At 42.9% G+C, this 16,876-nt stretch overlaps 1 protein-coding gene across 1 annotated transcript in view; it reads left to right on the forward strand.

Annotated features, from left to right (window-relative positions):
* Positions 1 to 16,876, forward strand: part of TTLL7 (tubulin tyrosine ligase like 7) — a 1,017,987-nt gene that overhangs the window by 833,521 nt on the left and 167,590 nt on the right. Inside the window, exon 20 of the mRNA XM_078659263.1 lies at positions 16,649 to 16,729. Coding sequence (XP_078515389.1) covers positions 16,649 to 16,729 — 81 coding nt within the window. The remainder of the gene's footprint in view (positions 1 to 16,648; positions 16,730 to 16,876) is intronic.

Consider the following 16,876-nt stretch of genomic DNA (forward strand, 5'->3'; position numbering starts at 1 on the left):
CTTTTTTTGTTTGACCAAGGGACCAATGTCGGATGCAAAGTTAAGTTGGGTTCTGCAGCCGAGGCAGAAGAGTGGGGTGCATCACATGTGTCACCAGCTGAAAGGCCAGGGGCTCAGAGCTGGCAACTGAAAAATAAAACAATATATTACAATGTGACCGCACATGGAGCAGTTGCATACTCCCATTTCTCCATGGGAGCTTGTGCTGCGGGTGTAAACCAGCCGTTGCACAAGCCCCCATAGAGAAATGGGAGGTTTTGGTTATCCTTGCAACGCGTGGCAGGCACCACACGGTGCCTACTACTCGATGCAGGGGTTGATAGGGGGTTTGATATGTGCCCCCAGGTCCCCAACCGGAGTCCGTTTTTACTAGGAGGCCCTGCTAGGGGCCTCCAAAGTTGCTTTCCAACAGTCTTTTCATGTCATCAAGATCGACATGAAAAGCCTGTGGGAAACTCACATCGTATTCCCGACAGAGGAAACACCGTCCTTAAGGGATTACAGCGGTCGAAAGTAAAACTGAAGGTGCCGATTGGAAAGCCTCCGACTGACATCAAAATTAGTGCCTAAATGTGTTATTAATGATAAAAACAGTTGTTTATTACTACATTATAATACCTATAAAATAAAAACAGGAATATCAAATGTTATAAATACATTAACTAGTATTCATATGGTGAAAAGTTCCTAAAAAGAATTAACATACAATATATCATTTATAAAGGTATTTTAATATTAACATTTCGAATATAATAATTTCTATTTTATGCAACTTTTAAATAATAAAAATAAAATATGCCACATTTGTGATGGAAATCCAAAACATATATAATGTACTTATACAAATGTCAACAATGTTATTTGTTAAAATAATTCAATTACAATGTGACTGCCACCGAGGCCATTGCATTGCCTATGTTTTGCATTGAGGCGTGTGCTGCTTTCTGCAGGGATAAAGAGGGGCCCACTATGGGTCCCCAAATCTGTTTCCCCCAGCCATTTCACAGCGGGTTGACCGCTGAAGAACAACACATGGAAAGGGATATCATATTCCCTACGGCAGTGCCTGGCAGGCACCGCTGCAATGCAGGGACTAGCAGTCGTTCCGACTGGTGGACGGATTGTATCCACCCATCTGTACTGTGGCAGTCCGGAAAACCGCATTATGATGGAGGAGGGACTGCCTCCGCCATCGTAATCAGCCCCTGTATTACATACAATTATATTTTCTCTATCAATGTTTTTGACAATGATAATTAAAACAACACTTTATTTTTACCTTCTAAATTCCTGTTGACCCGATGTTCTCAACACAATATTTTTGTATCACAATATTTCTTATTCAATATTTTATCTAAATATCATCCTAAATAGATATTTGCAGCCTACCAAATTGAAGACCTTTTCAGCATCTAATTAAATCTATTTACTTGCCAAAAGATGTAGACAAGAGTTCTAAAGTGGTCAGCAGAGTGGCAGTGCGGTACAAAACCGAGGAACTAATGTAACCTATTAGTTAATTTCTTTGCCAAAATTTTAAGGTATGTTTTCAGTAGGGATATCAGCTTATGGATTTCACAATTTTGGGGGTCTTTGTTAGACTTATAGATAATTACTATTCTCACTTGGAGCACCTCTATTGGAGTTTATGACTTTTAATTAATTGCATTGAACATTGGACATAGTAGGATGATTAAGGGCCTGATTTCAAATTTGGAGGTTTGGTGCCAGGTCCGCCCTAAAACTGCCCTGCCAAAGACTTGATTGGGCTTCCTGCCAGATTAGGAGCTTCCTTCTCTCTGGCTGGCCTTTTTTGGTGTCCCACGGTGCCACAATGGGCACCGCAATAGGAACGCCAGAAACAGTTCCTGCTCGGCATGGACTTTAAAGTCCATAATGTGCAGAAACTGGTGTGCATGCACATATTGTGCCTCCCTGTGTGCATCCACAATGCACCAGGATGCCCTGCAGGGCCTCCTTTGTTTCCACTCCACCACAGTTTTCAATGTGAAGAGGAAACTTGTAATATGCTTTGCGTGACTGTGGCGGTCCTGCCAAGCATATTACTGCCTTCTGACTGCTGCAACACTGACAGGGAGCGGCAGTTCCCTGGCAACTGCGGCTTGGAAATGGCAGTTACTGTAATAGGGCAGTCGATAGACCGCCTCTACCACGCCCCTATGAGTCTGATGGTCTGTGGCCACCAGTCTGGGGCCAATTACGAGTGTGAAGTTGCAGTAGCGGGACCGCCCCGTCGCCCCACCACCAAACCCGCGTGAGAACCAAACGCCAAATAATTACTTTTCTTGTCATTGGCATGTGATTCCTTTGGCGTTCCCACAGCAGTGCCTATAACAAAGGCACTGCAATGGGGACGTCAAAAAAAGTTGATGGAAGAGGGAAAAGTCCATGCTGTGTTGGAGCCTCATTCCATGCATACAGGGGGGCCCATGTTGTGCCCCTGTGTGCACCCACAAGGCGTGAGTCACAGGGGGGACCTGCATGGCCCTCTTTCTTTCATCTCCGCCATTGTTTTCTTGGAAGAAAGACCTCCATGAAATCATTGGCAGAGATGAAAGTCATAATATGCTTGGTGGGACCGTGGCGGAACCGCAAAGCATATCTATGCTTTTGACTGCTGCGCAATTGCCAAGGAATGGCAGTTCCCTAGCAGAGTTGTCAGTCTCAGGCCGGCATGATCACTAGGGTCGTAATGTGGTGGTCACAAGACTTGGACTGCCAGACTCGTAATTAGCCTGTAAATGTGATTTATTAATTTTAAAGAATTTCGAGGACCTTAGTAGTATTGGAGGTCATCTATGACTTTTCCTGTTTCTTCCTCTCTCATGACGCTTTCTAGTCTGATTGTAGCCTCTGGGGAGATTTTAGGGTTTCTAATTTTGGAGAGGAAGTTATTTTTCTCTTGCTGGGTTTCTAAGTTTTTGGCGATATATTTTTTTTTGTAAAAGTTACTTAATGAGGGTAATATATCCACAGAGTGAGTTAGGCAATTCCCTGATCCGTTCTAATGGCTTATATTGTGTGTGACACTTCCTGTTGTCGAAGCTGAAGAGCGACCAGCCTTTTGTCCCCTGTAATAATGTCTTTGCTTCAGGTGAAATAGCACTTTTTCTGCTATTGAGGTGTACTGCTCACTTAGTTCAAATTTCGTCTGCAGGAGCTGTGCCAGGGTGTTGTGCGAGTAGTTATTGTCATATTTAGTTGTGAGGCTTGCAATGCACTGTTCTAATTCTTTTTGGGTGGCTTGTGCTTACCTCTTCGTGTGAGCCATGGACCCAAGCCTTGTATGCTCCCTATGGATGTCGGGGTAAGTTACTGAGTTCTCGTTCTCCTCAATGTACCTCTGAACTATGCCTTGCAACTTACGTTGTGCTTCAGGCAGTTTAAATCTAGATACATTAAACCTTCATTGACCTGTGAGGGCATCAGAGATTTCTACGGCTAGATTTATCTGCACTGCATCCTAGTTTGTTGTACTATTCAGTACAATGTCCACATTCATTACAAAGTGTAATAGAGTGGGCTCAAACCTGATAAAAATCGATTCTGGTTCTCGTACCATGTACACAGGATGTAAATATGTAATCTCTTTTTGCAGGGTGTTTCAAGCACCAAGGTTCCTGTTATGGTTACAGTCTCTTTAATGGAACACTGTATGTTCTACATCATTGATGGAGTGTTTACATTCTGAATACCAAGTCAGTTGCTGTGGCTTGCTGTTGATGGTTGTACTAATAAACTTGCTCTTCTAACTTAACCTGCTTAAGAGCTTTTATCACTTGCGACGAGGGTGGGATTGATTGGGGACAAGCATCTACAACCATCAATTCCCCTACCATTGGAATTTCGTTTTGGATTTGGATTTACTCAAATTTCGTTTTTGGGCACTGGTTTGCACTTTGGACACTGGATATTCAATGTTGACTTGGTTTTATTCAACTTGGATTGGCATTTTACAGACATTTTTCTTGGATTTATCTTGGCTTGTTTTTGTTTTTATCTGCACTTACTTGGACTCCTAAGACTGAACATATAAGTTTGACTGCCTACTCACGTTCATCGTTTATCTTGGACAGTATCATAAGGTATATTGTGTCCTTGTTCTACATCGGAGAGTACTGGACCTCTTTTGGACATTGCGCTGAAGTCCTAGAACAGACAAAGTTGAGGAAAACAGGTATCGTCTTCGCCTGTTCGGCGCTTACCGTTTCACTTTGTTTTCCTTTGAAAGCGGAGCATCGCGTGTAACTCAAACCGCATGCGCCATCGCTTGTGTGGCAGCGTCTGTGTGCTCGCTCTCCCGCTCTTCCATGCGTACTGTAAAACTTTGACCTCGCGTGCAGCATCATCACGCTGCGACTATCACTTCTACAACGTCGATGTGCACGACAGCACATTGACATTTCCTATTTATTGGGATGTGAATGGAGGTGTGATTTATATATATATATATTATTTTTGATCTTTTCCCTTCTTATCCACTCTGTTTAATTATTTTACTTGTGCAACATGACTTCTGCTTCCAGTATGCCACAACCCCCACCATTTCTCTCTGAGGAAGGAGAACCTATTCTTCCTTGGAAAAGGTGGCGGAATCTTTTTGATTCCTATTTGGTGGCAATTGGTGGGGAAAAGTTCTCGGCTGCCAGAAAACAAGCAATTTTATTGCATAATTTAGGAGTTGAGGGTAGGCACACTTATGATAGCATGGACACTATACTGGTGGGTGGTGCTGATGGTGAACCTTCTGACATTTTTGAGATGTCTATGTCCATGCTAGAAAATTATTTTGGTCCGAGAATTAATGTTACCTTAGAACGCCACAGATTCTTCACTCGTGCACAAGGTCCTGTTGAACGTGTTGGTACATTTGTAGCTGTTTTAAAGACTCTAGCTCGCACGTGTGATTTTGGAGATTTAGCTGAATCACTAGTGAGAGATCAGCTTGTGAGATGTACGAACAGTGCAAGGGTTCAAGAAAAGTTGTTATCAAAGAACCCTTCTTTAAAAGAAGCTATGAATATTGTAGAAGGTATGGAGAATACCTCTACTTGGGTTAAAGAGATAAGAAAAAATAAAGAAGAAGCAATTCACACTACTGTTGAGGTTAAAAAGAAAAGTCAAGATGTCGTGCATAGATTAGAAGAAGATGAATTCTTAGAAGATTCATCTGATTTTATTGCTAAAGTTTCACCTAATGCAAAAAACAAATTGTCCCAAAAGAACGTACCACCTCAGAAGAATTCGCAAGAAAGTCGTCCCTTGTTTAATAGAGAGACTTCCTTACCCAAAGAACGTGATTCTCGACAACAACGCTCATTTTCTAATCAAAGAGTGCGTTGTTTCAGGTGTGGCAGTTTTTCTCACACCTCTAATTATCCAAATTGTTCTGCAAGAGATAGTATTTGTAACAATTGTGGGGTTAAGGGCCACTATGCTCATGTTTGTAAATACAACAAGAAGAAAGAATCTAATGATAATGTATCTGATATTGTACGCACTGTAGTTGTTTCAAATGTAAAAGATATTGGAAAGAATGTTGATTCTGACAAGATAGTTATGCCTTTTTGTAATATAGGTATTGACAAGTATATGTTCAAGCTTATGGCAGATTCAGGATCCCCCTTTACGTTGCTAGGTAATAAAATTTGGGATGAAGTTGTAGGTCTAGAAAATATTCAACTACTACCTCCAGATATTGCTCCTTTAAGTTATGGTCGCTCAAAAATAGACATTTTGGGATACACAGTGGCTAAGATTTCGTTCAGAGGTAAAGAAATCACTGGCAAGGTTTATGTGGCTGTGAGAGGGGACAATCTTCTTGGATGGAAACATCAACATGATTTTGGTATAATTCTTAATCCTTGTGCCAAAAATCCTCAAGATCAAGTCATTTTTGTGGAAGATTTGATTTCCTCTTCTCTTCCTCAAGGAGTTAGCACTGTATCTGATTTCAACAACATCTTTTCTGAATTTCCTAAAGTGTTCTCAGATACATTGGGTTGTTTAAAGGGATTTGAACACAAGATTATTCTTAAAAAATCTGCTAAACCGTGTGTGCATAAGGTTCGGAAGGTCCCTAATATGATGGTTGAACCTTTGAGATTGGAGATTGAGAAGCTTTTGGAATTAGGGGTGATTGAAGAAATTGAGTCTTCAGAGTGGTTAAGTCCAATAGTTTTGGCACCCAAGGATGGTGGAAAAGCAGTAAGAATGTGTGTGGATTTGCGTGGGCTGAATGAATGTATTTGGGTTGATCGACAACCCCTACCGAATATTTCTGAGTCTATTATTATTCTTAAAGGAGCGAACATGTTTAGTGTTCTTGATCTCTCTTCTGCGTACCACCAAATTGTTTTACATCAAGAATCTAGACAGTTAACATATTTTGTTACACCCCTTGGTGCTTATCGATTTTTGAGAATGCCCTTTGGGTTAGCCTCGGCTGCTGCTTGCTTTCAAAAGGGTGATGAAAATGGTTCTTGGAGATCTACATAATGTTATGTTCTTTCAAGATGACATTTTAATGTATGGAGTGGATGCTAGGGAGCATGATGCAGTCTTAAGATCAGTGTTAAATAGACTATCTGACAAGGGACTCACAGTTAAGAAAGAGAAATGTAAGATTGGTTTGGACTCAGTTACTTATCTAGGACATGTGATTTCTGGGAAAGGGATACAACCGAAAGTGGAATTGGCTGAGAGTATTGTTAAAGCACCAGCTCCTGTAGATAAAGATCAAGTAAAATCTTTCTTGGGCATGGCGGAATTTTATTCCAAATTTGTTAAAGGTTTCGCTAGCATTGTGGAGCCCATAAGATCTCTTTTAAAAAAAGGTGTACGATTTACTTGGTCAAGTGATTGTGAAGAAGCATTTTGTTTGATAAAGAATGAAATTGGCAAGATGCCCACTTTGGGTCACTTTGATTTAAAACTGAAAACCATTGTCACTACTGATGCCAGCCTTAAAGGTCTTGGCGCGGTACTTTCTCAAATTGTGAATGGGGAGGAGGTTGTGGTAGCCTTTGCTTCAAGAGCTTTGAAAGATGCTGAATTGAATTATTCATGCATTGAAAGAGAGGTATTGGCTGTATTTTGGTCTATATATCATTTTAAGTTCTTCTTATGGGGCATTCCGTTTCCTGTGAGATCGGATCATCGCCCTCTCGTTCAGATATTCTCTTGTCACCAAAGTGATCATATGACGCCCAGATTGAAGAGATAGAGTAAAGGTCTGCAGGAATTTAACTTTAGTGTACAGTATATTGCTGGTCAGAACAACAAGCCTGCAAATTGTTTATCAAGGTTGCAGATTGAAGGAAATTGTTTTTCCGGTAGTCTGGAATGCATAAATTGGGTACTGGAATCTTCTTTGTCTAAGGATGAGTGGTCAAGTCGTGTTAATAATGACGTTGTTTTCCAATCTTTGAGAGATATCATCAGAAAAGGGTGGCCTAGATATGATCAACTGGATTGTGAGTTAAAGCTTTATTGGACAGTCAGGAATGATTTGACATTTTGTCAAGGTAACTTGTTAAGGGGTGACAGACTAGTACCTCCAATTGATTTGCGTGAGAGAGTAGTCAATCTAGCCCATGAGGGCCATTTGGGAAGGAATCTTACCAAGGCTCGTGTCAGAGAGAGATACTGGTGGCCTAGTATGGATCGGATGGTGGAAGCTGTTGTGAAAGATTGCCATTTATGTGCTGCCAATGACAAATCACATACCACTAGTCATTCTCCTCTCTCTCCAGTAGAAGTTTCTGCCACGGTTTGGACAAAAGTGGGGTTGGACATAGCGGGTCCTTTTGAGCTCATGCCTTCACATGAGAGGTTTGTAGTGCTGCTGTGGATTATACTTCAAAGTGGGTCGTTTCGAAGTGCATGGGAATGGTGAATTCTAAAGCTGTCATTGAATTTCTTAAGGATGTGTTTGTGTCAGAAGGAGTGCCTAAATATGTGCTTACTGACAATGGGGTACAATTTAACTCCAATGAAATGGACTGTTTTCTTAAGGATCTTGGGATTATTCACCAAAAGACAGCTCTTTATTCGCCTCAGGCAAACGGACTTACTGAGCGAATGAATAGAGTTGTTAAAAGTTGTGCGCAGAAGGCTTTGCAGTCTAAAGTTTCTTTCAGTAGTGTCTTGAGGGAGACCTGATGGGCGCATCGCACTGTTCCCAATGCTATCATGCAAAAGTCTCCTTTTGAAGCATTGAGGGGAAGATTGGCTAATTCCAAACTCAACCCAGCTTGGCTTCCGGAGAGGGTTTGTAATGGTAGTGTTGAAAATGAATTGAGAAGAAAAGTTACATTGGCTGAATATCAAGGGAAGTATAAACAACGTTATGATGAGAGGATAGCTGTCAAATTTAGGAAATAGAATATAAGGGATAGTGTTCTTGTGAAGAAACCAATATATGGACACAAGGGTACTTCCAAATTCAGTGGTCCTTTCATCATTACTGCCATTAGAAAAAATGTGGTGACTTTAGACAATGGATGCACTTGGAACATGTCTAGATTAGCAAATTGTACCAAGTTTAAAAGTCATACTAATGGTGGTTCTGTGCCTATTGATAATTCCATTCAGAAAAGGGGGTGGTGATGGACAGAGCATCTGAATTAAACAGAACACTCATACCCAGTCAAAAGATCAGGGCTTGATCCATCACCGTTTTTTAGCTCACTGCACCATCCCAGTTCAGAACCTGGCTACATGCAAATTAGTCTGTCCCTGGCCCAGTGCATCATGGGAACAGGGCAGACCAAACTACCAAGCCAATTCTTTACTGGAAAGGAAACAAGCTTCCGGGGACCGGTTTCTGGCACCTGTTGGAAAATCAGAGGTTGTGTCTTTTGCTCTGATCATCCAGGTTGGTTTTTTCGATTGTATTTACCAATGTTCTTGCTCCTAGTATTTCCTAGTTCTCAGTTTGTGCACAACTGTTGCCAGCTATTCTTCCATCGCTGTGAGACATAAGTTGAATGTAGCAAGTTGCAACTGTATTGACATGATTTCTGTTGAGGTTTTTGTTGTAGTTTCTTCAATAGAAGCTGATCATGTTTTCAGTGCCACTAGTTCTTTCACGATGGTCTCAAGCGTTGTATCTTGGAACATCTTGCCTTCTTCTTTCAGAGTTTTCTGAATTTTCCCAGTTACTGCTTCAGTAAATTAGAGCTATCAAACTAGGTTTGACATTGGCAGTGTCGGGCCAAGTAGGGCCTGATAACGACTTTGACGGTGTGGCATTGGGTCTTCACGCCAGCGACCCGCTGCCACACCGCCAAATCCATACTTACACTGCCTGCCAGATTAGGAGTTTTCTTCTGGTCTGGCGGGTGGTGCTTTGGCTGTCCCAAGCGGTGAGCCTTGGAAAGGCACTTCAATGGGAACCCGAAAGCTAGTTTATGCACGGCATGGACAGTAAAGTCCATGCCGTGCAGGAACTCGGTGTGCATGCACAAGCATACATCCTCATGGCCCTGAGGCACCATGGGCCATGGGCTGTGTAGGGCCCCCTTAGTCTCCTCACCACCACATTTTTTATGGTGGACTCACTGCCATGAAAACTGAGGCGGTGAGGAAATGTGTAATATGCTTGTTGGTGCTGCAGTGGCACCACCAGAATATTGTGGGCCTCAGATAGATGCAAGACTACCAGGGATCGCAGATCCCTGTCATAGTAGTGGTCACATGGCGGTCTGCCTGCCCAACTCATATTAGGGCAGTAGACCGCCGGTGTGGCAGTGCCCGCAGCGCCACCGTAACTATGCAGTCCATCAGACAGCCGTAGTTATAATCAGGGCCTTAGTCAGGTAGTTTTGTCATGTGTCATGCAAGGCTGATCCTCTATGCTGAAGGTCAAACCCGATCCAGTATTTAACTGCCATTTTACATAGTTAATTACGAAGGGTCAGCTGAGTATATTTCCTGGGTTCACCTCCAGGGTGGTGTAAGTCATGAGGACAGTCTAGGTCATGTTTTTGATGTCCTTCTTTTGGAGAATGGCTAACTATAAAATCTGGTGGTTCTGATGCCTTGTTGGCTCATGTAAACTTGCCCGTAGTGGACATTTGAATAAAGATCCTGGGTGCGTGTTGATTGTTTTAGGTGTGATCTTGAGGCTTTAGTGAGCAGGAGTGGGCCAGTATGCAGGTGTTTCTGACCAGTAATGAGAAGGAAAAGTAAGTAACATGTAAGTATCTCTGGGCCTTGAGTGGAGTTGGTGATGCAGTGGCAGCAATAAAGGCACTGAACTTTATCACGCGGGTACCATTTTTTTGCTCTCATGTGGCACATATTTGTTGTTTTCAAGAAACTCCCACAGCAGATATTTGTTTCTGGAAAACAGAATGATGTGCAGGGAGTTTGTCCCTGTGTATTGAGGTCAATGTTGATTTTGGCCACCTGGGACTGCCATAACTCACATGTTATTCCCGAACTGGGAAACTTAAATGGACCTGCCCACAATTGGATAGGGCAGCTGCTAGAATGACCTGATACCTTGAGGTAGACGAACACTGCGGTTTCTGATGGTGGAGCCAGCTGAGGCTCCCTTGTTTCAAACCGTACGTTTCTCCCTAACTTTAAAGGGACTGAAGGAACTAAGAAATTGACAGGGTGCGAGTACTTCCATTTACAGTGGTGATCCGTCAATCTCTAAATGTAAATGTAAATGTAAATGTAGTTGAGCTTATATAGCGCACAGCTACCCGCAGTGGGTTTCCCGGCGCTTGCTTAGGGAACCCTTCCTGATATTCCCCTGTGAGATAGCAGGGTATCCACAAGGTGAAAGTCAGGCATCCCGCCGCGAGGGGCCGTTGTGGAGATTAAGCAAGCTATTGCCCAGAGTCGCAGAGTGTGAACCCGTGAGTCGAGGAGGCACCGGGGCGAGAATTATCAAGTCCGTGGAATTTTTAGCCCAAGACCCGCCGAGGCGGGGAATTGAACCCTGGTCCAGGACCGATCTCAGCTCCCGGGTCTGCTGCCTCTAGCCCCTGAGCCACACTTCTCCACGATGTTCTAAATGAACATCTATATTTTCTAAAATACATTTCTGCAATTTCTAACTGCCACAGAGGGCAAGCATTCAGGCAATCTCCTAATTTCAAGAAATGAGAACAGTGCACAACAGTGTAATAAGAACTTACATAGTTTTAAATATTTAAAAAATACACACTATGGAAGCTGTGCCCTACTAAGCACCTATTGCTTTACCCGTTAAAAGACTTTCTTTCGATACTTGACTGACAAGGTACTGAAACCTTCAAAAGCAAAATAAGACTATCACATTTCCTGTTACAAATATGCCCCTTTCTGCCGTGTGAGTCCAAGATTGTACATTTATCTACAAAATAACATTTAAAACGCAAGAGTGGCAACAATGTAAAACCGAATTCTGACAAGCTCATCAGACTCTCTGGTTTTCAGTAAGTCTAGGGATATACCACTAACCACATTTTGAATATCACCTTCTACACGAGCACACCTCCCCACACAACACACTTACCCCACCCGTCCTCAAGAAGGTTTTAAGGGGCTGACGTAAAGAAGCTCATACCTGCCAATCAGTTCCTCAACAACTACTCATGAGGTCTGATTTGAAGATCTTCAAAATTTCCAAGGATGACAGCTGCTGTGGGACAAAAATGAAAAACATTAGCCCTAGTTCACACTTCTTGATCTCAGTAACCCAGGATAACTCGAGCACCATGGTTACCTAAACATTCCTTTCTTTGAGTCACAAAGGCTGGTTAACAATCACAAAGATCCGAGCAGAACTAGCATATCTACTAATGTTTGGGTAGGGTTGTTCTCCCTCACCATCCAGGTTGGGTTTAGCAAGCACAGACATTACATCTGAGGAACGCAACCACAGTCAAACCCATGAACCGTCTTGTTGAGCGGGTTTCATGTTCAGGTCTGCCTTTCAAAGTTATTATCTAGAATCATCAGCGTTTATCACAGGCATAACTATCATTAGTGCAGCGGGTGCAGTGGCTTTGAGGCATGATGGTGTTAGGAGCTCCCTGCACCCCAATTGTGGCTGCTTTTTAAATAGTCAGAAACTCATATCTCTGTCCAAAATGGAATTGCAAAAGAACTCCGAATGAGCTCGGGGTTTGGCTGAGATTGGTAATTTCAACAGCAGAGCAGATATTGGTAATTTCAACAGGAGATCAGACACACTCTTGTTTATAGCCTCTTTGCCCTGCTATACTCTCCTTCGAAGTCTGTGCTCATAAAGTTACCAATGAGACATCTAGGCTGCTGAATGCAGAGGGTGAATCCCTCATTCAATTCACAAACCCTTGCATTGCAAACTGAATCTAAACAAAGATGAAAGCTGACTTTTGAATATTTTGAAAGGTTTATTTTGGGTGAGAACATTTTGCTAGGATGTTTGACATTTTCCAAATCCTGACTTTGCATACCTGTAAAGAGCAGAAAATGTCACGAAAGGAACAGGGACGTTTTGCGAATAGTATCAGTACCGTTCTGGTAGATCTGTTTCTATGTCAGCGAATTATCGTGTGAATGGAAGTTATTGATATTTCTGCATGTCCGTACAGTTTTCAAAAACACTTTTCTTCACAGTTGCAGCTGAACAAGTAACTCTGTAGGGTTCAACAGTTTCCATCACTCCATTCACCATACGATTTGCTCCATTGCATTAGATCAGGCTTCTCCAGCGAGTAGCTCGTCAGCCACCAGTCGCTCTCCAGCTACCTGTAATTAGCTCTCCTGTGCAGAGTCCAGTCTACTAAATTAGAAGCTTTTGATTCATTCAATTAATATATGTACACAAACATTGAAAAGTTTGTATTTGAGATACAAAATGTGTGCATTTTCAGAAATAATAAACTAATATTTGGAGAAAAATTGCAGATTTATCAAAATATATTTACAGCAGAGTGATAAATCATGCAACGTTGGGTAGACTTATTACTAGTGACACCTTTTTCTAATAGGAAGAGCTCTTGAATACATTTATTCGTAAAACCAAAAACACATCATGGAAAGATGGGTCCTGCTCACAAGAGGCAAACTGGAAACCTATTCCTCAACTCTGATGTGGGCAGTTCTGTTGCTCAGCGGAAATGTTGCAGTGTGGAGCTCATATGGAGCAACACCCATGACTAATTTGCGCAACTGCTCCTCAACCATGGTTAGCACCTACAAATGTCAGAGTGACCACCTAACGATGGTGCAGACCCTTGTGGCGGAAAGGCACGCTGAGCCCATCCTGTCATTTATCAACCCACTAAGCCTTACTATCGCCCAAGTCAGTTGTGATACAAGTAGTATAGCAATTGCTTACTGTAACTTTGTACCATCTAATATTTTTTTAATGATTTACGAAATTTTAAAAGTAGTAGTCAAATTATATTAGTTTTGGGACTTTGCCAAATACTAAATGCTATAAATTAAATAGGATGTGAATTTTTATTTACTTTTACGTCTTTCTGCTCCACCTAAAAACAAGCAGATTTTGGTAGATGCTTAGATCAAAGGACTCAAGCCACCTTAGCGCAGCCTTGAATGACCAAGAACTGACTCTTAAACCAGTGGTGTAAAAAAACTTTGGGGAAGGGCCTGCAAAGTACATGGAGGAGCCCCCCCCCCCCATGCTCCAGACCGAGTCATGAGCTCTCAGGCCAGGGCCTGCCACCCGTGTACATTTCCGGAGCAGGCCTCTGGAGAGGGGGCTCTAGGGGCTATTGTTACTCTACTGACAAACACAATTGATCATCACTTAATGGCACAGTGGTCCAGTGGTTAATGCACTTGTGGGATAAATAACATTGGTTACAAGAATAACCTAACACTCTGTAACTACATGGTACATTGCATGTCACAAAACTGAATGAAAAACGGAGGGGCTGATTATGGTGTAGGAGGGACCAGAAACGACCGATCGTCCTTTGCGATCCACCCGACTACTGCCCTGCATTACGATGCAGATGGTGGAGGTATTGGGTGGAGAGACTGTCCGCCGCTGTTCCGATGGGCTCCTTGAGTCCGTCGGAGCATCGGAAATGCTCATGATCTCTTAATGATTGCAGTGCCAGCCTCGGCTCCACCCTCGGGATTATGTAATTTTCTGACAGCCTTTCAATGTCAACCTTTCTGACATGGAAAGGCTGTCGGAAAATGACTTTGTTGTCCCCTAGCAGGGCCCCATTCCCCCCTGGCTCTGCGCTATGGGGTCTTGCCCCCCTAAACATCCCTGCAACGTGTGACAGGCACTGTGAGGTGCAGAGATGCTTTTCGCTTGCAGCACCAGCTGCCAATATAAATGGATGCTTCCAATTGCACATAGGGCAGCCTCATCCTAACACTGAGGTCAGGACGTCTACCTAAGGTCGGGCGGTTCCAGACCGCTACAGTGTTGGCATCGTAAAATTGGGAATTAGCACCCAATAGTTGTAATAATCCTTTGCTGGGTTCTACCTCCCATTCAGCATTTTCTTCTGGTACAAATAAGGCCAAAAAGTAATAACAGTTAATCCATAGGTTAGCACATTTCTGTCTGCACATTTACCATCAGCATTTTGCGGCTGGTTATGGGGCCTTGCTGCTGTTCATACTGTAAAATTGCATCACACAAGCTGTTTTACGCCAAACTAATAATGTGTGGAAAATTCAATATGTGTATCGACATAAAAGGCTTTCAAGTGTTAATATGGAAGATAGTAGCTAATCAGCACTATGGACTCATTATGTCTCCGCCAGCAATCATAGCGTTGCTGGGACCGCCCGCCAGACATGCGGCAGTCCCACCACTGCAATTATGATACGCCCACCATACTGGCGGGCGCATCCTGGCCTTTTAACATTGCGTATGGTGCTGCTGGCTGCCACAGCATCTGCAATGTTAAAAGGCCATGCTGAGCATTTCCCTGCAGTACGTGGCAGGCACCACGTGGTGCCTGCCACTCAGTGCAGAGTAATGCAGGGCGATACCATGGGTAGCCCCCCCAGTGCACCCCTTCCACACACAGAGGGATCCCGCAAAGGGCCCCCAAAGCCAGTATCCCGCCACAAAAAGGCAAGCAGAAAGGGATACCGTAATCCCTACGGTGGCCGCAATGTTGCCCTGGTTCCTGGTTCCGCAAGGCAGGCGGAAAAGGACTGCCTTGCGGAACCATGGCGAGCAGACTTTCCGTCCGCCGCGGAAACATTGGGATTCCCATCGCCATCCGAATTTGGCAGTGGGAATTTTCTGTGTAATGGTGGAAGTACCGCCACCGCTGGCACGGCGGTGGTAGTCCTTCCGCCATCATAATGAGCCCCTTTATTACTGGTTTGTATCTGTCCCACTACACTCCATTTTCCAACACACATATTGCCAGGTAAAACCTGGCGGAATTCGTATTTAGAAATATTGCAATATTCGAAGTTCTGCACCTGCATGTGAAATAATGTGGTATTGGCATGTTACCAGAACTCAACATGGGTAGCTAATAGTCCTGGCAAACACCATCCCAAAAGCAGTGTTTAATCAGTGGAGTATTACTTCCCGACATACCTGGCTCTGATAAAGAGGTTTTGTGGACATTTAAGCACGGGACAAACTTTGACACGCACCGGATGCTGGTGTTTGCCCTGCGCTGTTTGCCTTTGTGTTCTTTTGACGGGCGACATTTCGCCACCTACAACTGCAGCGCTGTTTAATTAAGCATACTGTCTGCATCAGTCCCCATACTGATAATGAGACCCAGTGTCAATTATTGCTGCAGATTTATTTTGAAATACTACAAATGTTTCGTTTTTAAAGCATGCATATGTTTTTGTTTGCATGTGTGTTACAAAACGTTGACATAATGTAGCATATTCCTTTAACATTTGCCTGCAACCCTGTAACAAACAGTGTTAGTAAGGTCAAGATGTGAAACTCTCTCACTTTGCAGTCAGAGAAAGGAAACGCAAACAAAGTAATCGAATTACATCTGGGGGTGTTACAGCACCTCCCACAACACCACCTCCAGCATACCTGGTGGGGGATCAGCTTCCGATCCCTTGAGACTTGTTGGGATCGCAGGGATTGAGGCCTACAAGAGACAGCAGAACTCCTTCCCAGGATCTGAAGGTGCAATTTGCCAGAACTTAAAGGGAAAGAGGTCATAATGCAACAAGCAGCACACTGATTGTGAGCTCGAGGAGAGCATGCAGCAGTTATGGACCTACTCATATACTGTTCCCGATGGCAACAGTATGCGCAAGCACAGCATAATCTACCAAAAATTGTCAGGATGCACTTTGTCAATGATGATCTTTTCCCTTATTATGTGGTAACCAGTGTCATGCTTTGCGACTGCAACTAACGAGCGCAGGTGTGAATTTCCTCATTTTCACAAGGAGGGAGGACACCTCAATGGCTCTCAATTTCTTGTGAAATTCACAAGGGTTCACAATAGGCGATTTTTGATACGTAATTACAATTTTAAATGACATGTGACTATGAAGGCATGCAATAACATTTCTAGTTTTGTCAATTCTCGTTTGCATGTTATATTAAATTGTTTAATGAATAAGAACTGTGAAAGAATAATGTGCCGACGTTATTTAAACATGTAAAGATGTGCTTTTATTTTTAATGTCTTTTCTGTCTTTGCAGATCAGGGATAACTGGAAACATCACAAATCGAAAGTTGCTTCTTATTGGTTGATAAAATTAGACTCTTCAAAACAAAGAAAGGTGAGGATTTTTTTCAACACCAAGCGCGTATTTCTACTGAATAGAAAGCTGTGGCAATGTTCATATATCTGTGAAATCACAGGATAAATGATTATTGTTTAATAAGGTGTCATTGAGATTCAGGAACGAGTCACAGCTCATTTATAC

The sequence above is a fragment of the Lissotriton helveticus genome, chromosome 1_1, assembly GCF_964261635.1.
Source record: "Lissotriton helveticus chromosome 1_1, aLisHel1.1, whole genome shotgun sequence".
In the NCBI taxonomy this organism is placed as follows: Eukaryota; Metazoa; Chordata; class Amphibia; order Caudata; family Salamandridae; genus Lissotriton; species Lissotriton helveticus.